General features: G+C 35.0%; 4 protein-coding genes and 1 long non-coding RNA gene across 19 annotated transcripts; 4 read left to right on the plus strand and 1 right to left on the minus strand.

Annotated features, from left to right (window-relative positions):
* The first annotated feature begins 580 nt into the window (after nucleotides 1-580).
* Nucleotides 581-1887, plus strand: LOC146902570 (uncharacterized). Its single transcript, XM_085739309.1, has one exon. It carries the CDS (start codon nucleotides 585-587, stop codon nucleotides 1716-1718), a length of 1134 nt encoding a protein of 377 aa, XP_085595435.1. The 5' UTR covers nucleotides 581-584; the 3' UTR covers nucleotides 1719-1887.
* Nucleotides 1888-5490: 3603 nt separating this feature from the next.
* LOC146902571 (transcription termination factor MTERF15, mitochondrial-like) lies at nucleotides 5491-7082 on the minus strand. The gene has a single exon (XM_085739310.1). It carries the CDS (start codon nucleotides 6857-6859, stop codon nucleotides 5747-5749), a length of 1113 nt encoding a protein of 370 aa, XP_085595436.1. The 5' UTR covers nucleotides 6860-7082; the 3' UTR covers nucleotides 5491-5746.
* A 2209-nt stretch (nucleotides 7083-9291) lies between these two features.
* LOC146902572 (uncharacterized) lies at nucleotides 9292-15161 on the plus strand. Of its 15 annotated transcripts, none has more exons than XR_015024171.1 (19): nucleotides 9296-9494; nucleotides 9623-9677; nucleotides 9882-9937; nucleotides 10042-10072; nucleotides 10155-10242; nucleotides 10325-10470; nucleotides 10649-10687; nucleotides 10829-10951; nucleotides 11381-11461; nucleotides 11680-11828; nucleotides 12147-12208; nucleotides 12264-12339; nucleotides 12617-12684; nucleotides 12783-12850; nucleotides 13062-13221; nucleotides 13704-13765; nucleotides 14092-14161; nucleotides 14253-14334; nucleotides 14876-15161. It is a non-coding gene; the product is annotated as an uncharacterized LOC146902572 (long non-coding RNA). The 15 variants fall into 15 exon arrangements; XR_015024172.1 differs by having other exon boundaries at nucleotides 12279-12339; XR_015024173.1 differs by having other exon boundaries at nucleotides 11680-11751.
* LOC146902573 (floral homeotic protein APETALA 2-like) lies at nucleotides 9674-11785 on the plus strand. Its single transcript, XM_085737150.1, has 6 exons — nucleotides 9674-9677; nucleotides 10042-10072; nucleotides 10155-10242; nucleotides 10325-10470; nucleotides 11381-11461; nucleotides 11680-11785. Exons 1-6 carry the CDS (start codon nucleotides 9674-9676, stop codon nucleotides 11783-11785), a joined length of 456 nt encoding a protein of 151 aa, XP_085593276.1.
* Nucleotides 15162-16954: 1793 nt separating the features above from the next.
* WDR5A (Transducin/WD40 repeat-like superfamily protein) lies at nucleotides 16955-20615 on the plus strand. The gene is made up of 2 exons (XM_085739312.1): nucleotides 16955-17674; nucleotides 20052-20615. Exons 1-2 carry the CDS (start codon nucleotides 16988-16990, stop codon nucleotides 20343-20345), a joined length of 981 nt encoding a protein of 326 aa, XP_085595438.1. The 5' UTR covers nucleotides 16955-16987; the 3' UTR covers nucleotides 20346-20615.
* Nucleotides 20616-20622: the final 7 nt, after the last annotated feature.

A 20622-nucleotide genomic window follows, 5' to 3' on the forward strand; every position in this document is an offset into this window, starting at 1 on the left:
AAAATTGTAATTTTCTTATAAATGTGTTTGTTTCATTGGATACATCCCAAATTGAGGGAATGGAGAATTGAAAAAATGAATGGTATTGGATGGAATAGGTTCCATCACATTCCATTCATTTTTTACAAAACCAAACAATGGAACATGACATTATCCCATTACATTTCATTCCATTTCACCATTCTCCATCAATCCAAACATAGTCTTGGGATTTCAATCCATCAACAGTAAAACATATCAAAGCTCACTCACATTTTTTTCAAAAGAGAAAGTTTTACTTCTTTAAAAAAAAAAATCAAATAAGGTTACAAAATACAAACTTATATCAATATTTTCGCTAAAATCTAAATTGGTCATAAGACAGGAAGACACTAACACAGTGACACCAACTCTTTGATACATCCATAACTATTGGGTTCGACATAATTTCATAAAATCAACTTGGGATTGAAATGTAACAATAACAAATTTTGAATATGATCTAACATCATTTTAAAAATTGTGGTTGAATTTAACTCAATCTTATAAAATCAACTTATGAGATGACTATAAAAGTGTTGCTATAATATTGTTGAATATCAACCATGTTTCATTGTCACCGCCTCAGAGCTCTTCTCTATTCCTCCTCATCACCAAAATGTTACGTTACTCTAAAACCCTTCTCTTTCAGCACCACCATTTCTTCAGATTCAGATAAACAATCTTTCACAGTTTCATACCTCATCAACAATTGTGGTTTATCTCCACAAGATGCTCTCAAAGCTTCTAAACGTTTTCATTTCAATACCCCTCACAAACCCGATTCTTTTATCTCCTTTTTCAAAACCCATGGTTTCTCCAACGATCAGATACAATCCATCATTCGCAGGATTCCACCCATCATCGTTTCAAACCCCATCAAAACCATTTTGCCAAAGTTTCAATTTTTAGCTTCCAAAGGTGCTTCTCCCCAAGACATTATTGTCACTGTCACTAAAAGCCCTCGTTTCCTTTGTTCAAGCCTTGACAAACAAATAATCCCTGCTTTTGATTTGGTAAGAAGTTTCTGTCCTTCTGATCAAAGAGCTATTACTATAATAAATTCTTATCCAACTTCAATTGCTAGATCTCGCATGAAACCAAATGTTCATTTTTTGCTTGATTTTGGAGTCAGTCGCGCAAGTATTTACAATTTGCTTAGGACTAGTCCTTTTATCATTATTGGATCTGGTTTGAGAAGGTCTGTGGAGGAGATAAAGGGTTTAGGGTTTGAACCTTCCAACTACAATTTTTGTGTAGCATTGGCGACAAAAATGGCTGTCACTAAATCTCAATGGGATGCCAAAGTTGGTGTCTTGAAGAAATGGGGCTTGTCCCAAGATTCAATTTTACATGCATATAAAAAGAACCCAAAGTTTATGCTACGATCTGCGGACAAACTCAATGCAGTGATGAGTTTTTGGATCAAACAGCTTGGTTGGGATCCTTTATTGCTCATGGCAGCACCAATTCTTTTCGGATTTAGTCTAGAGAAAAGACTTCTTCCAAGGGCTTCAGTTATCCGGTATCTTTTATCGAAAGGTTTGATAAAGAAGGGTGCTAGCTTAACTGCACCATTTATTTTGACTGATGAGTTGTTTCTGCAACGGTTTGTGAATCGTTTTGAAGAAGAAGTATCCACGCTATTAAAGTTATATCTCGGGGAGGATGCTAGCATCTGCTGCTTAGATAAGTTGTGAATGCATATTTTGGTGTAATTGTATAACCCATTCATATTATGTTTATTCATTTAGTTCTAGTTGAATGTGTTGTTTCATTTGGGACATCACAGTTTTGACTTGTATCCCTAATTTTATTCTAACTTTATAACTAAATGACACGAGAATAACTGGTTTTCTGGTTCGAGAATATGACTGTTTATTTCATACTACAAATTACTTTGTAAGAGGTGGATTGTTTAATGTTTATATATCCTCATAGTTTTTTGAGAAATGATTATCGTATTTGCCTTGATTCCCTGTTAATGCGTGAAATTGACTCTTAGAGGAATTGGTTCTCAGGGAAATTGGTTCTTGTTTTGTGATTTATTCTTTTTCTATGGTTCTTGTTTTTTATGTTGTGTTGTTCACAACTGTTTTTTGTTTTCATCTGTTATGTATATTTTCCTGTGTTTATAACTAGTTCTCGTTCACGAACTGTTGATGTTTTTTTATGTTGTGTTGAAGTAACTCTTTCTGGAGTTTGTGTACCGTTTATCTTTTACTGCGAGCAGTTTTCATTTGTTCTGCAATTTGATTTACATTTTTGAACTCGTGTGTGAATGTGATTATTGAAATTGAAATGAATTCGTCTTAATAGTTGGTATATAGTTATATGCTTCAAGTGGTACAATATTATAAAAAGTATGATAGATAGATAGATAGATAGATAGATATGCTTCAAGTGGGATAGATAGCAGCAGTAGAGTTATTGCACTGAGTGTATAGTAATATGATTTGCTTCTACTTTGGCAAGTTGGAAATTGAGAAACCAGATAAATTTCCACCAAATCGAGTATAGATTGACCTAGTTGATTGAGAATGTGAAGATTATGGTTTGGTGTTTTAATTACGTGTTGAAAGAACCGATGGTGTTTTAATATACTGGTATGTTTGGTAGCTGAAAGTGCAGGAAAAAAAAAATATTGGCATGACTGTTTACATGGAGGAATTGAATGTCAATTTTGCTATGATATGATCCGAGACGTTTCTTTTTGTATAATGCCGTGGAAATAGTTTTTGCTCTAGTGTGCACTGTGCATCTGTGATAAATGATAATCGTTCAATCTTATGTTAGTATACAATGGGATATTGGAATTGGTCTCATGCAGGTGGCTGAAAAATCTAAAAGAGATGCTCGTCTTCTCTTGGTTCATGTCATGTGGAGGTCTAATTAAGTTGCTATTCGTTGTTATTGCTTGAAATTGGGGTGTGGAATAATGCTTGTTTGTTTTTATGCTTAAGGGTATAAGTAATGTTTGTATTGCATTTTTATAAACTGGCATTGTCTGTGCAGTTCTGTTTTAAGTTTTATGCATGATCTTTGAGTTGTGCTTATTAATGTAATTTTGCCTTTTAAAAAAGTATAAGACTACTGAAATTATATTGACTGGTTCCACTACTGCAATTATTAAGACTGTGCATCAAGGAAATGAGGTGCTGGGATTATTTATATGCCGATTTGATGGAGTATCGTGGCTGCTGCAGTACATGTTGTTCTGTTAGTGTAGCTAAGAATGCGATTGCCTCAGTTTGGCATTAATGTCGATGTCTATATTCTTTTCATTTGGTTTTGTCATTTCGTGTAGGATTGTATGGCTAGTTTGTGTCCTAGATACTTGGTGAAATGATGGATTTAGTTTTGGTGAGCTTCTGCATAATGCATACATATTTATTCCTATTTGTAGTGTTGTATACCATCTTATTTTCTTGAATAGGATTGTGATTTTCAAAGTAACAAGGCTCTGTTTGGCAAGGCCAATAAGCTAGCTTATAGCTTATAAGCTTGTCTGACAAAAAGAAAGCCCTTTTTTTAACAAAATATGAATTTTAAGTGTTAAAAGACTTAAAAATTCATATTTAATTCATCCATTGTTAAACAAAATTAAACTTTTGCAAGAAAGGTTTCTACAATGTACTAAACATGAAAAAAAAAATTCAAAAGTTTGAAGAATACACATAAATTTACAGAGAACAAAAACTTATTTAACCATATTCTATACATGGTTGGCCAAGGAGGATTTGGATCACGTCTTCAAGGATTTTTTTTAAGAAGACGTCTTCAAGGATTGTATGTGAGCAAAATCCATTTAGTTTCACTCTTCTATGAATGTTTGTTTTGAGAACTTTTCTCCTTTCATTCATTGACTTAATGACATCTCATTACCCTCCAGAGGTTACATTTGATATGCTCGCAACAAATTTTGTTTTGATAGGAAAAATATTCTTATTGTTAAAACTGTTCGTAGAGCATGGTGCATTATCGATGACCATAAAACAATGTTGAACACTCAGGGTGATAACAACTCATCCTCATGTTACCATCTCTCCATTTTTCTTGGACTCCACATACACAAGTTATTAAAATAAGTTATTAGCAATGCAGATGATTTCTTGTTGGCCGCGGTCACTTGCTTATTTGAGGCTGCATGCATACGATGTGTATAAACTTATAGTTTTGAGGTTAGCAACCATCCAGCTTGCTCGAAACATGGTTTCGTGAAGTTGCTCGAAACATGCTCCTATCTTTGCTTGTTGAACTCAACCAGAGATGGAAAATTCAATACTAGAAAGCTTAATGGAAAATAAAGCTTAATTCAATACACATGGGAACGTCCTCTTGAAAAATAAAGTTAACGGAAAATAAAGCTTAATTCAATACACATGGTTCAGAAGTGATCTCCGAATTAACTCAGCTTGATAGGCGAGGAAGCGTATAAGAGCCAATGAGCCATGCTTGATCATTGTTAGGTGAAAGGTAAACTTAGTAAAGTTAAAATTTGAAGAGAGAGAAACAACGGCATGAATGGTGGAGATTGAAAGAGGTGTTGGTTCTGTCATAGAAACAGTTAAATTGGGACTTCCTCTGTTAGGATTGTGCAAACTGCTCATAGATTCTCTTGAAACCTTGGCTAGATTTATATATTCAATGATTGTGAATTGATTATAATCAAACAGTCAGCCATATATAGCCTTATCACTAGACCTGCTACAGCAAGTGAGTAGTCTAAGCTGACTGACACTAGTCAGTCAGTTAGTTACAGGGGTGTGCTAGAGTAAGGAAGGGTCTATAGCAAGCTCTCATGAGCTTGCATTAGATTTAGCTGTACTATCCTTCAATATCCTCTAACAAATTGTTAAAACCAATGCATAAAATTACCTCCTCAGACAGGGCAGCTGCATACCACTTCTACTCTAGAGTCTTTTAGTCTTCTAGGACTAAAGGAAAAGGGTTGCGAAGGTTCCTATATAGATATTCTATGTAATAGATTTCAAATACTAGCATGATTTTCTATTAGAGAAAACTGCTACTTATCATCAATACCCATTCAAAACAAATGCAATTACATCACAGGTAAAAGAAGAATGTCCAACTCAAATAGCAGATAAACAGATACTAATCTAGCGTAAATTAGTAGTTCAGTATGCAAATAATTGCCCACTATTCCCCTGCTCTCATTATAATCAACAGCCATTTGATCTTATGATGAATTCAACCTACACCAGTCTGCCAAATGGTCATCATAACTTGACTGAGCTGCTAAAGAAAGACCTGAATCAAAGACTTGACTTCTTCTAGTATCTGGTATCATAAAAATAAAAATGGAGGGCAATATATGCTTACTCATATATTCTAAATATATGTCTAATTGCTCTGCTATTCCCACTTATTTTTGTTAGAAATTCAAGCATTGTTCTAATCCATAATTCATGAGGATATATAACATTAAACAACCCACCTCTTAAAACACAATTTATTGTATGGAATAGAACAATTATATTATCCAACCAGGCAACCAAAAAAGCAATTATTCTCTTGTGTCAATTACTTAGAGTTAAAAGAAAAATTAGTGATATAAGTCAAAACTGTGACCAGTAACAAAAAAGGTTCCAACTTACTGAGCAAGCGGAACACCACAGTAAACTAGAACAAGATGAATAAACATAGTATTGCTGGTTTATAAAGTTACACCAAAATATGCTTCGACAACTCATCCAAGCACCAGATGCTAGCATCCTCCTCCCTGATATAGCTTTAATAGCATGGAAGCTTCGTCTCCAAAACGTTTCACATACTTTTGCAGGAACAACTCGTCCTTCAAATAAAATGGTGCAGTTAAGCTAGCATCCTCCTTCACCAAACCTTTGGAAAGAAGATACTGGACAACAGAAGCCCTCGGAATAAGCCTTTTCTCTATACTAAATCCGAAAAGAACGGGTGTGCCCAGGAGCAATAAAGGATCCCAACCAAATTGTTTGACCCAAAAACGCATCACCGCATTGAGTTTGTCCGGAGACCGTAGCATTAAGTTAGGTTGTCTTTTAAATGCACCCAAAATATCATCTTCAGAACACCCCCAACTCTTCAAGGCATCAACTTTGGCATCCCATTGGGACTTGGTGACAGCCCTTTTGGCCAATAATGCCACACAAAAATTGTATTTGGAAGGTTGAAACCCTAATTCCTTAATCTCCTCCAAAGCCTTTTTCAAATCAGTAGAGCATATTGTAGAGGGTCTAGTAGTAAGCAAATGGTAAATACTTGAACGAGTGACACCAAAATCAAGCAAAAATTGAAGATTTGGTTTCAAGCGAGAATCACGAATTGTAGGGGGGCAAACGATAATTGAAGTAATAGCTTTATGATCAGAAGGACAAAAACTTCTTACCAATTCAAAAGAAGGGATTATGTACTTCTCGAGGCTTGAAGCAAGGAAACGGGGGCTTCTAGTAACGGTGGCAACAATGTCTTGGGGAGAAGCACCTTTGGAGGCTAAAAATTGAAACTTTGGCAAAATTGATTTGATGGGGTTTGAAACGATGAGCGATGGAATCCTGCGAATGATGGTTTGTATCTGGTGATCGGAGAAACCGTGGGTTTTGAAAAAGGCGATAACGGAGTCGGGTTTGTTGGGAGTGTTGAAACGGAGTCGTTTGGATGCTTTGAGAGCGTCTTGTGGAGATAAACCGCAGTTGTTGGTGAGGTAGGAAACTGGGAAACATTGTTGATCTGAATGTGAAAGGGTGGAGAAGTAGGTGAAAGAGTGGGTTCGGTGAAGAAAAAGGTAACATTTCGGGGTTTGGGGGTTGAGAAGAGCTCCGAGGCGGTGATAATGAAACATGATACTGTAGGTGATGCTACCAAACGGGAAGCAATAGCAGAAGACAAGTGAAAATTTTGAAGACTGGTTTTCAAGTGATGTTTGCTCGTTGGTACGTTAAACATCGACAACTTGTAAACCACTTTGGTTGCTCGGTGGTATTGACTTGACCTTGGGTTCCTCTTTAGGTCTCAGATTCGATTTTCTTATGTATCAATTTAGATAGACTAACTTAACTTCTTAAAAAAACATCGACAACCAACCAAAAAAATATATACATGTGGATAGAGCTATCTTGTTTTTTTTTTTTGTTTTTTTTAAGTTATCGTGCTTAATTGATATGATCAAAATCATTTAGTCACCGTGCATTATTTTTAATTGGGCTTTAGGTGGAAGAAAACTATGAAATTGAAATGAATAATGGGAAAGATCGACTAAACCATCAAAATGGTCGATGATTTTGTAGAGCGTTCTCTATTTAGTCATTGAGAATATTTCAATTTGGTTGTCGAATCTCTAAAACATCTCTCAAGTTCATCCTTCTTTCAATGTTTGCTGATAAGCATCATTAATGACAATGATGTTTTTGTTAAGTGTAATGTGTAAACTTTTCTATCAATTTAAACATGTAAACAACACTAACAACATTAACTTTTCGTATCAATACCCCATCAAGACCAACCTTGTCCTCAAGGTTGTAAAAGGTTGATACGAGCAAGGATATGGGCTGCAATTAATTAGATCGAAGATTAAGTCCATTGAATTAGGGAGGTCCAAAAGGATCATCATTAAAAGTATAATGACTATGTGGTGACTCATTAATTTTAGAAGATTGGTGACTCACTGGTTTATTAGGAAGGATCTAGAATAGCTTTGCCTATATAATATCTTGTACTTTCTCTATTACAATTATCAATGAAGTTAATTCTCTTTTCCTTATCTTTCATTCTTTAGGAGGTTCATTCTATGTCCTATAACAGAGGAATCATCTTTCACTCTATCATTTGGCGGCGGAAGCAATTGAGGAGTAAGACATGAACCCACGTATGATGGTTCCAGCGAGGGCGTCGGCATCGGAAATGAAAGTGAGGACTGAATGATGAACATAACCGGGGATGTCAGTGGCGGTTCCGGCGGTTAGGACGGTGCTGGAAGTACAACTGAGAACGTGGTCGGAGGCTATCGCGACAGTGCCGACGACATTGGAGTTGTAGTTGAGATTTTTTTTCTAACTTTCTCCAAAATTTTCGTGCAACCACTGTTGAGGAAGTTGTTCCTAGAATTATGCTCGTGATCTTTGCAGATTACAGTGACTAGATCTCTCTGTTCACCAACGATCGCTGGAACGGTGTCGAGTCCTTTAACTACAAGCACATATGGGTTGATCTCGTTGCCTTCTTGCTTTTCTGGATCGAAGTACAGAAGCATGTGTTCATTGTTCAATAGGGTTTCAGTCGAAATTGGGGATTGAACAACATAATCTTTGTCCAGAACTTCCAAATTCAAATCTGAATCAGTGATCACATCATCTTCGTTGTCTTCAATATGCTCCTTTTTCAACCTCTTAACTGACTCGATAATTTCTTCAAATAATTCGTTAAGAGATTGTAGTGAAGCTTTGATACTGGAAGAATGAGATGAAGCTTACGATGCGGATGGAATAGGGTGTTGCTCAAAGGAGCTATAGTAGTCGGAGTATTCGAAACTATGGGATCCATAGTAATATGGTTCAAATTTAGTAACATGGGTTGTGTAGGGGTTGGGTGATGGAGAGGGAGCTGAAAATGATGGACTTAATTTCATTGATAATTGTAATAGAGAAAGTACGAGATATTATATAGGCAAAGCTATTCTAGATCCTTCCCAATAAACTAGTGAGTCACCAATCTTCTAAAATTAATGAGTCACCACATATTCACTATACTTTTAATGATGATCCTTTTGGACCTCCCTAATTCAATGGACTTAATCTTCGATCCTAATTCATTGCAACCCATATCCTTGCTCGTATCAGCCATCATTCAAAACGATTGATAGCAAGCATTCATCTAATGAATACATAGTCATAAACCATTTTGATTGTAAACATTACACTTAATAGACATGACATCGATTATCAATATCGTTTAGAAACAAACATCGACAAAAAAATAAAAAAATTGAGAACTATTTAAAATCTTTACACAATTTATGTTTTGAAAAGATCTTTACACTAGTTTATTTTCTAAAATCTTGTGGAAATAATGTTTTTTTTTTTTTTTTTTACAAAAGTAGAATAAAAAAATTGTGAAAATAAGTTGTTTTTTTAATAAAAAATGGTCTAATTATATCTACTAAACTAGATAGGAAAATGCTTGTCCGTACGTTTGACAATTTTGCCCTTGGAGGGGTATTTTGGTAAATTGGTAAATGGCCATCTCCCTCATATATATATGTTGTGGTACAATTTCTTTCTTCCTTCTTCTTCAGTCCGGTTCTCTTCTCCTCACACGGTAAACAAAAAAACGGTTCTCTTCTTCCTCACACCGCCACCTTGCCGTCTCCTCCGTCGACCTCGCCGTTGAACACACCAATCTCCACCGTTTTCTTCTTTCTCAGTGTGCGGCGTCTTCTTCGTTTTGCTCCTTCTTCCATTTGTCTCTATCATCAATCAAAGGTTGGATTTTTAACTTTGATCTGCTTGCATGTCCCATTTTTTGGTGCGATTTTGTTCATCTAATTGATTGAGGCATTTTTTCTTTTTAATCGATTTAGATTTTTTGGTATGTCTTTGGTTGATTGCAGTTCTGAGATGATGACCTTGAATTTGAAAATACCATTTGGCATGGATCAGATATGGGTAAGTTTCAATTTGGGATGTTACTGGTTTTTTTTGTTCCTATCTTTCCAAGTTTTTATTTTTCAGTTCATTTTAGGAAATTATGATTGTATTTGCATAGATTTTTATGAGTTTGTAGTTATATTTGATCAGTCTGTGTGATTGCTTCTCTTCCTTTTGATTTTCTCTATTGCTGATTTGTTTGTGCTTTGTTTGATTTCTCAGCATCAGATGACACACAAAAGTCCTACAGATCATTAGGATCATCTCAGGGGTGGACGGTATAAATACTTGACTATTTTTTTCTTTGATTTTGGAACTAATTAGTATATTATATGATTTACTATTTTAGGCATTGTTTTAGTTTTGTATTTGATTTTTGTAGGTGGATTTAACACAGCTCATGTTGCTGCTAGGTATATCTTTGAACATATTTTTCAATTTTTTTGTGTAATTAATTTTTTTATGGTTGAGTTGATTCCAAATTTTGAATATCAGAGCCTATGATCGAGCTGCGATTAAATTCAGGGGAGTTGGTGCTTACATAAATTTCAATTTGAATGATTATGATGATGATCTTAAACAGGTTAGAGAATTTTCAAGTATACTTGATGAATGTGAAACTAGATGGATTATATCATGTAATTTTTCGATATTTTGTTACTTAGACGAAGAATTTATCGAAAGATGAGTCTTTGCAAACACTTCGTCTACAAATCAATGTTTTCTCAAGAGGGAGTTCGAAGTACAGAGGAGTAACACTGCACAAATGTGGCAGTTGGGAAGCTCGAATGGGTCAATTCCTTGGTAAAAAGTGAGAACCTATTTTTAATTTAACTGAAGTTATTTAGGAGTAACTTACCAACAAAATTGTGCACGGTTTAGTTTATATTGGCTTTGTATAATTTTGCTTGATATTGAAACATCATGTATCTGGCTAATGTAGTGTAACATTTTAAATTGTGGCCGCGCCATGGTCCGTGATATAACAGAGAATTGCTGCATTACATGACGCAATCTACAAGATGATGGTTTGTTTTTGCCTCCTTTCTATTCATTTTCTTTCCTGGAGGATGATGGTTACCCTGTTCCAGCTCTGATACATTAACTTTTTCCTGATACAATAACTTTGTTCAATTTATTTAAATGGTTTGGTGGCTCTCTCTTTGTAGGCCAAAACATCAGGAAGTTGTTTAAGGATGGCTTCATTATCAGGAAGCCAACTAAGATTCACTCCCTATCCTGTGCTAGGCGCATGAAGGAGGCCAAGAGGAAGGGACGTCATTCTAGATATGGTACCTTGATAGTTTTAATGAATTGAAGGATATAGATTATGGCAAATCTCTGTTAGTTTGTAAGGTGGTGCTTGTCTGCTTGTGAAGTTATCGTCATTTAGACATTATAGAATAGAATTCATTCTATTTTGTTTGCAAGATTAGTTAATTAGTTGTGCTGAGTATTCTAGGATATGAAAGTTATATACATTCTGAAACCTATTCACCAACAGTAGAATTTTATGGCATTTATTTGAACCAAAATTTTAGAGCAACTTATTATCAACCCTATTTGAAGTGTATGGAGTGCAAGTTCAAAAACAAATAAACCTATCTGATACTTTATTTGGATGAGAGCAAGTTAGAATCATATGATTTCTTAATTTTGTTTTTGAACTGCATGGAGTGTGCAACTTTTGAATATGAAATGTTGTTATTTCTTATTTACAGATGTGTCGTGGTCGAGGACAGCGCTATAGGTCTAGCAGCCGCTAAAGTAGCTGGGATGAAGTGTATAGTAACAAAGAGCTGGTATATTTCTATTTACTGAATGGAAAGCAACTTTATGTTTTTTTATAGGCAGACAATAGTAAGTTATGTTAGTTTCCCGGATCAAATCCGAGATCTCTGACTTTAAACTCCTTCAATGTCCCTTAGCTCACCAACCGAGCTGCCTTCGTAGTGTGGGACTTCTAAACATGTAGTGACTTTTCATTTGACTTCTTCTTAATCTCAAATGCATTATGCAGGTATACGGCAGATGGAGATTTCTTAAATGCAGACGTTGTATTTGACTTCATTGGTGATCCTCCTGAGGAGAGGTTTGATCTGGCATTTTGTGGTAGCCTTCTTTAGAAGCAATATGTCAGCTAGCAAACTATGAAGTGATGAGGATTTTGTATGATTATTCAAGTCTCCTTCACTATTTCTATCAGTGCTAAATTCCTCATTTCTTTTCACTCTTACCCTATTAAGCCAATGATGAAAAGATCAATGTTTATATTGGTTGTGTATAGAAGCTTACTTCTTGATTGTTATAGAAATTTTGTTTGTGCGCTTTTAAAAAATGTTATCAGTCCTGTAATTTGCTCCACGAATGAGTTAGCTTCTCTGATATGAAATGTTGATGCTAATTAATGTTGTTGGATTATTTTGGGTTTGATTATTTTGTGATTTTCTGATTCTGATTCTGGGTTTGATTATTTTGTTTTTTTAGATGGACAATGAATTTGAGGATGGACAAGCAACTTCTGATATGATGGCAAGCAGTCAACAAAGGTTAATTTAACAGTTGCTTATTCTGGGTTTGATTATTCTTTGAATGTGATTTCAGTCCTTTATCTGGAAGGTGTTTACTATGAGAGAGAGAAATGGAAGGACAATAGAAAGTGGTTCAATTGATTCACATGGTGAGTTCTATTTCAAATTCATTGTAGTTTATCTAAATTAGAGGCATATAATTTTCTCACAATCTATACAGTTAGAATAATCTTTTTTATTGTAATAGGTGACAAGCATAGACAATGTTAATCTCCATTTATATGTTAAATAGTTGAATTTTATATAATTTCTAATCTGTCTCAAATTAATTTTCCATTTTATTATAATTCTTCCTGGATCTTCATTTATGGCAACAATCAGATCTTTAAAAGTCGTTTCTAAATGTTGACTTTTGTATTTTATCAGGTGTGACATCAAACACAGATGCCGCACAGCTTGCAGAAACATTTGTTGTTGCAAAATGCCCTACAAAGGTATATAATCGTTCGTTTTCGAACTTGTCATTTGTCCAATGATCGAAAATGGAATATCTTATTATCATAATCTTTGTAATTCTTTATTGCACTTGCAGTTCATATTGGCATGGCAGCAAAGTGCAAAATCAGGCTCTATTATTGGCATTGATTCTTCCCTTAAGAGGTAAGTTCTGAAACAACTCAGTCTTCTTAAATATCTCAATGACTTGATTAATTTTGCAGAAGCCTACTTACTGATGGATCATTGTTTCATAATTTGGACCAGTAACTTTCATAAGCTATCATATATTAATTTCCAAATTGGTTAATTTGGTTATAAATCACTTTGCTAACTCATAGTTCATCTATTTTCCTCTTTTCGTTCCTGCTTTCAGCTATGAGAGGGAGCGAAGATTACGAGTTACTATTGTTTATGGAATGGCTAGGTTGTGCAGCTAACTACGAGGATTATTCAGGGGATAAGAATTATCAGAGGACCCCATTTTTGTCTGTAGAAGCAATCTCAATAGCGACTATTAATAAAGAGAAAAAAAAGTAAGTTAATTAGTTCACTCATATTCGAGTATAAACCAGTTGGTTGGATGTATCAAGAGAGAGCATTGTGCAATATGGGAAGAGAAAAAGGTTTTGATTTGGATTTTGCAACTCAACTTGATCTTTCCCTTTCATTTTCGTATAAATATAGAGCATTGGAAAAATTTGAGGAGAAGCAAATAAAGGAATGAATTATGTAGTTAGATAAGTTTCTAGGATTTAAGCTTTCACCTGATTGTTTAGAGTTGAAGGCTTGGTTGTATATTGCATTAGATGATTATGATAGTGCTATAAGAGATATTAGAGCTTTGTTAACCATGGAGGCTAACTACATAACTTTACATGGGAGGATTAAAGGTAAGTGCTTGGTTCAAATTCTTAATAGTAGAATTCAGAAGAAGAATCAGGTTGACTGTTGGATGCAGTTATAACAACAATGGTATTCAGTTGATGATGTTGGTTCTTTGGCTATTATACATCAGATGCTAGAGAATGAGCCTGGAAAGAGCCTGCTAGAGTTTCGTCTGTCGCTACTACTCTTGAGGTAAGCATCTTCGGAACTAACTCAAAAGTATCACTTTTTCCTAATTTTTCAAATTTGACCTATATATGTAGCATTGATACTTCAGATTGAATGCGTGTTTAGTGTCTGACGTCGATATGATTCTCACACGTGGTTTATTCATATACTTATTTTCTTAAACTATTACAACTGTCTATGTGTGAGTATAATGTCTAGCGTCTGTCTCAATTATTCTTATATTTTGACTAGATGCAAACTCACGCGCTGCACGTGTTAGTAAATACAATTGGTTCAAATTTGATTTATTTACTAAACATGCTCTTATGTTGAACATATTAAACTGTCAGAAGGCTGCAAAGAGATACTTGCCTGATTCTACCGGCAAATACTGCAAGTCTATCACAAAATCAAAGAAGGGTTAGACACATCTACATTACTAAATCTATATTTCATCAAATACTTCTTTCATATTTAATATTATTGATCATGGTCTTTTTTATATTTTCAGGTAAATTAAATTCAGTTCTGACTAAGATGAACATGTTTGGAAAAAAAAGCTGATGGTTTTGCACATGGCGTTCGAGAGCATGGTATGTAATCTTGGAAGACTTATTTTCAATTTTTCACCTTTGCTTAGTTTCAAGGCATGAAACAAGCACTTTGTGATAGTGCACAAATTTCTGTAGTACTGTTCTAGACCTTATTCATGTAAATAATATCAAATATGAGTTTTTATATATTGCCTTCATATGGTATCAAGAACATCCCATTCTTAGTTTAACAAAATCTAACTGGAGTTTCTTATGAACTTTGATATATTTCAAGACATGGAAATGCATAACAGAAACTGTGGCGCGAATCCTTATAATGGATGCATAAATCTAATTGCAAAGTAATACAGCTCTTTGCCTAAGGCCTTATAAGTAGAATTATGCAGCAGCACTGCATACAGCAGACAAAATATTTCACACACATGATACTCTTATAATCAGAATTGAAAATCCTTATATAGCATGAGCATATAGATCAGTAGTGGTGATATGTAGCATCTGAAATGCATATTATTATTTTGGTCCATAGTTCGATCATGTATCATTTTATCCGCGTTAATTTTTTCATCTTGTTTTGTAGATGATGGTAGGCCTAATATCTGCAACAGTTGGTTGTGTTTGAAAAAACCACGCATGTGTATTGGTGGATGATCTTTGAGCAACGTCAAAACAATCAGAATATGCACCTGTGTTTTTAATGTTGGTATCAGAGTTTCTGATATAGTTTTTGCATAAATGTTTGTTTACTGTTTCAGCAATAATGCCAACAGGATTGGCACAATCATTGTATTGTAAGTTGTAACTGAAATATATTGAACTAATGTTATGTTCAAAGGTATTTAGAAAAGGCTTTTGCCATTGATGTCCTCTATTGTTTAACTAACCTTATTTCACAATACTCACCAATGACTCCTTTCCATTGACTATACTTTGTTTTGAATGTCATATTTTTGTGGGATCAATGTGAGTACAGATTATTGCAATTCTCTTTTTATTTTTCTGTGATGTGAATTCCACATGTCTGATTCTTGTCTGGATAATTTATATTTTATTTGTCTTTAAGATTAATTGATAAATGGGTTTTTCTGTTAAAAAATTAATAATTGATAAATGGTTTTAAAAAATATTCAATGATCCTCTTCCTACATCCAATTTGTGACAGGGTGGAGTTTTAGTATTTGCCAACCAGGAAGTTTAAACTGTTGCTAAACTAAGAATGAGCACCAGCTCTTGACTGCATAAGTTTTCTTGGTGCAAGATAGATTGTGCACTACATTTTATATTGTTACTTCTCACCCTTGTGTTCCTTTGAGCCCATTTTCCTTCTACTTTTTTGCCTACATTCTAAAAATTTGGAAGCAATACAAACAATATCAATGATTTTAACCGTTAAAATCTTATCGTTTTGTTGATTCTAATATTTTTGAATTCATAGCAAACATTTATTTTAAAGTTTGAATTGAATTTAGAGATTTTGTTACAATAATTATTATCCATTCTTTTACAATTCAAAAGGTTATCAGCTATAGTTCATAGACAAGACTTTTACTGATGTAATTTTTGGTTAGCAGTTTGTTCTTCTACAATTCTCACCAATGACTTTTGTTTTAAATGGCATGTCACTATAGGTTCAATGTGAGTACACATTATAGCAATTCTGTTTTTGTTATTAGCATTGATGTGAATTTCACATGTATAACCTTTGTATGAATAATTTTATTTTACTTTTCTTAAGAATAATTGATGCATGGATTTCAAATACATTCAATTATCTCCTCACTGCCCCGATCGAATTTTATAGACAAAATTACACATTTAGTCCCTTAACTTTATTTTAGGTAACACTTTCGTCCTTTATTTTTTTTATCACGATTTAGTCCTTTATGTTATAAAATTACAATATCTTATCATTTTTTATGAGATTTTTTTCAAAGAAATTTTATTTTCTAGGCTTGGATGATGAGGATTTGCAATTGTCTATGAGTTTGATGAATTTTTTTTTGGAGTTTTTGATTTTTTTTCCATAAAAAAGGATTATGAAATTTTGAACGGATTATGTATGGATGTTTAAAAGTTGAGGTTTTTGGTAATTAAAAAAGTTTTTATTTGTACCAAAAAATAAATAAATTCAAAACTCCATGGGTACCCATGGATACCTGAATACCCACGAGTACCCGTATAATGGGTACCCATGAGGTTAGATTGACTCTGCATAGTGCAGGGGTGGTGGATCAAATCAAGTACACAGTTCACAATTATTCTACTAAATTAACTTTACGGTTATTGAGTTGTTGAAAACCACTACTTTTCCAATGCATGTTTAGCCTTCTCAATTGTTTTCTTCGCTGCAACTTGCTTTCTATCTCTCTCTACAATAAAGTCCTTGACGTTTTCATTTGTTACTCGTGATAAGCCGTTTTTAACATTTCATTTTCTAACCCGTGATGCAGGAGTACTCTAAATATTGTGTTATGGTTTATAATTATCTGTCATTTCGCAATCTATCCGTCCGATATAATATTTTGTCAAAAAAGTAGCTAACCCCCGTGCGAAGCACGGGTTTGTAACTAGTTGTTTTAAAAAAAATCCCCTCCTTTTACTCTCTAATGAATGAAAGTGCAAGCGATAAAAACTGAAGCGAGTGTTTAAGAAGCGAATTGAACTGAAGTTGTAAACGAGAGGGAAAACAAAAATGGCGACAGAAGAACCAATGGATTGTGATTCCTCAAACTACAAACCCTACACACTTTCCCAAACCCTAACCGGCCACAAACGCGCCATCTCCGCCGTCAAATTTTCCTCCAACGGCCGTCTCCTCGCCTCCTCCTCCGCCGACAAAACCCTCCGCACTTACGGCTTCACTAACTCCGATTCCGATTCCAACAGCCTCACTCTTTCTCCTATGCAACAATACGAAGGCCACCAACACGGCGTCTCCGACCTCGCTTTCTCCTCCGATTCCCGCTACCTTGTCTCCGCCTCCGACGACAAAACCATCCGGTTATGGGATGTTCCGACGGGTTCGCTTGTGAAGACTCTTCACGGTCATACCAATTACGTTTTCTGTGTTAATTTCAATCCTCAGAGTAATGTTATTGTTTCTGGTTCGTTTGATGAGACTGTTAGGGTTTGGGATGTTAAGTCTGGGAAGTGTCTTAAGGTTTTACCTGCGCATTCTGATCCGGTCACTGCCGTTGATTTTAGTCGCGATGGGACTCTTATTGTTTCCAGTAGTTATGATGGTCTTTGCAGGATTTGGGATGCTTCTACTGGTCATTGTATCAAGACTCTTATTGATGACGAGAATCCTCCTGTTTCGTATGTCAAGTTTTCGCCTAATGCGAAGTTTATCCTTGTTGGTACATTGGACAATAATCTGGTAATATCTCTCATTTACTCGACTTTCATTTTTAATTTACGGTTGTCGCGTGTGATTCATTCCTTTAAATGTAGAAAATTATAGCTGATATAACCCCATTTGAATAGAGATTTGCTGTTAAATATTGTTGATATAATTCTCTATTGGTATGGAGAATTGCAGTCGAATATTGTTGTCAAGACTCCAATTGAATACAGTTGCACTCAAATACAGTTGATGTGACTCCAATTGAATAGAGAATCATAGTCAAATATAGCTGATATGGCTCTAATTGAATATATAGTTGCAGTTAGTATTTGATATAAGTGACCTCCAATTGGAATATAGAATTGCAGTCAAATATTTTCGATATTCACCCAATAAAAGATATCGGTGGAGCGGAGCGGTGATAACTCAGTCAAAACGGCCGCTTCACCCATGAAAACTTACTGCGTTGCTGTTTAATGCAACATAGAAGAAGAAGAAGCTAACTAAGTACTAGAAAGAATAAGGGAGGACAAAGTGCAGAGTAGTAGAAGATGAAGTTCGGATAACCCTTTCTCATAGTTTTAGGAGTGAAGAAACATAGCAGGAGAGGGCATGTTTCTGTAACACTGTTGTTATGATTCAAATCTAGGGTTGTAACTGTATGACTATGAACCAATGTAGTCAGGATCGAGATCCTACGTAGGATCGGTCTGCCGTTGAAAGAACGTAAACACGAGGAACATAACACGGTTTGTAAGTAGGATCGGTAGGTTGTTGATAGAGTTGAGAGAAATAGATAGAAAAAATAGAGGGAAAACAGAGAAACCAAGCATAAAAACAGAGATAATGGAGGAAAAAGAGAGGAATCAAGCAACAAAATAGAGGAAACAGAGGAAAAACGGCAAAAAACAGAGGAAAAATGGCAAAAAAACTGAGGAAAACCAAACCAGAGTAAAGTCGAAGCATGGTCGAGGTGCTGTGGCACGTAAGATCGTGTGATCCTACATCCTGGGACTTGATCTTTGCTATTGCTATGAACTATTGGGCTTGCTCTTTTTTTTTAACCGTGGGCCTGTTTACACTAGTGTTTTTTTTTTTTTTTTAACCGTGACCTTTTTAAGACTTAACATAAAAATCAATTATATTATGTGTGTGGGATCCTTGGCTGTATGGCTATATGAAAAGGCTAAATGAATTATATTACTCTATAGTCTATGCTGTTGGGTTTCTCCGGTGGGGTCTATTTTCTGTGCAATATTTTGGAATTGAGATCTGTAGTCAAATATTGTTGATTCAACTCCGGTTGGAGCTCAAATATAGCTGAAATGACTCGAATTGAATAGAGAATTGTAGTCAAATATTGTTGATTCAACTCCATTTGAATATAGAGTTGCACTCAAATGTCGCTGATGTGACTCTAGTCAAATACAGCTGACATGACTCCAATTGAATAGAGAATCAGTCAGATGCAGTTTATAACCTGATATGACTCCAATTTAATAGAGTTCACATCAGATATATTTGATTTGACCCTGTTCTGGTCTAGAAATTAAACTTAGGATGCAGGCCCCGATGAAGGAGCGGCGCCCTAGGGTTTATGGGATAAGTGTGTATACAAGAAATCTGATTATTGTCAAGCCCAAATCCAAATGTGGTGCTGGAAATGACTGAATGACATACGGTGAGGTACCACGTGATAAGTGGGATTAATGGCTCTCCTGGTCAGTCGTGTGGGTATCCTCAGGTAGGCTGACTTCTTGGTCGGCCACCATAGGCTCGCTCGGTGGGAACTTGGGCTCCTTTGGTCGGCCATTATAGGAACTCATTCTTGTGCTTTTGGAGTACTGACCTTACGGTACCGTACAGACCCCCTAGTTAGAATAGAGACTTGCAGTAAAATATTGTTGATATAATCCCATTTGGAATTGCAATTTGGTCTATGAGACAAAAAATTATGATTTCTGATGCCACAATCTTCATTGCAGGCCTTTTTAATTTATACTTGACTAAAAACAAGTACATTTTTATTAGAAAATAAAATTTATATATTTGTGGCTATATAGCTATGAAAAAACTATATGAATTACATTACTCTATGCTGTTGTGTTTCTTCAGTAGGGTCTATTTTTTATTTTATTTTGGCAATATTATGTTTTATATTTGTGTAATGGCTTATTTGACTAATGTGATAGATTTTCATTTTTTTGCATCTCATAATGTAGTTTATTTGGTTGGTCAATTGTCTGTGCTGTTGGGCTTTCTTTTCTTATTCTTCACGTTTCAATGTGTTATAGTGTGTCTGGACTTTGGAAATATAGTTGAGGTCTCTGGAAGGGATTGACATACAAGTACCTAGATTAGTTGTTCAAGTTTTTATTGACTTATATGGGGAATTTTTTTGTCCCTGCAGAGGCTTTGGAACTATTCTACTGGGAAGTTTCTGAAGACTTACACCGGTCATGTTAATTCAAAATACTGCATTTCATCCTCTTTTTCCATAACAAATGGGAAGTATGTTGTTGGTGGTTCGGAAGATAATTGTATATACTTGTGGGGTCTGCAGTCGAGGAAAATTGTACAGAAATTGGAAGGTCATACTGATTCTGTTGTATCTGTTTCATGTCACCCTACGGAGAACATGATTGCTTCAGGTGCACTCGGCAATGATAAGACTGTGAAGATATGGACTCAACAGAAAGACTGATTCAATTTGGATCTGGGCTAATGTTCCAATGAATTAGTGAAAGTTGAGATAGCAGTAACTCGCTTGTGATGCTACATTTTAGCTCATTTTGCAGTTTAGGATTTTTTGTTGAGAAACATTATAGCATTTACGGTTGAGATCACTATTAATAGCCTACTTAGATAATTGCTTCAAGCCTTCAAGATGGACTTGGTGGATGAAAATGTGAATTCATGAAAAGAATGATATTTTGGTTGTTTAAGAGTAAAATATGTTTTTTTGCTCTGAAAAGTGAAGG

Source organism: Medicago sativa, chromosome 8 (assembly GCF_051527215.1).
Source record: "Medicago sativa cultivar Bolivia chromosome 8, Bolivia_mono, whole genome shotgun sequence".
NCBI lineage: Eukaryota > Viridiplantae > Streptophyta > Magnoliopsida > Fabales > Fabaceae > Medicago > Medicago sativa.

Excerpts from the sequence above, each read along its gene's own strand:
- LOC146902570 (XM_085739309.1), top strand. The coding sequence starts at position 585 with ATGTTTCATTGTCACCGCCTCAGAGCTCTTCTCTATTCCTCCTCATCA.
- LOC146902573 (XM_085737150.1), top strand. Across the intron at positions 10,243-10,324 it reads ATGATGATGATCTTAAACAG|ACGAAGAATTTATCGAAAGA; the intron begins GTTAGAGAATTT and ends TTTGTTACTTAG. Across the intron at positions 10,471-11,380 it reads GGTCAATTCCTTGGTAAAAA|ATGTGTCGTGGTCGAGGACA; the intron begins GTGAGAACCTAT and ends TCTTATTTACAG.
- LOC146902571 (XM_085739310.1), bottom strand. The coding sequence starts at position 6,859 with ATGTTTCATTATCACCGCCTCGGAGCTCTTCTCAACCCCCAAACCCCG.
- WDR5A (XM_085739312.1), top strand. The coding sequence starts at position 16,988 with ATGGCGACAGAAGAACCAATGGATTGTGATTCCTCAAACTACAAACCC. Across the intron at positions 17,675-20,051 it reads GTACATTGGACAATAATCTG|AGGCTTTGGAACTATTCTAC; the intron begins GTAATATCTCTC and ends TTGTCCCTGCAG.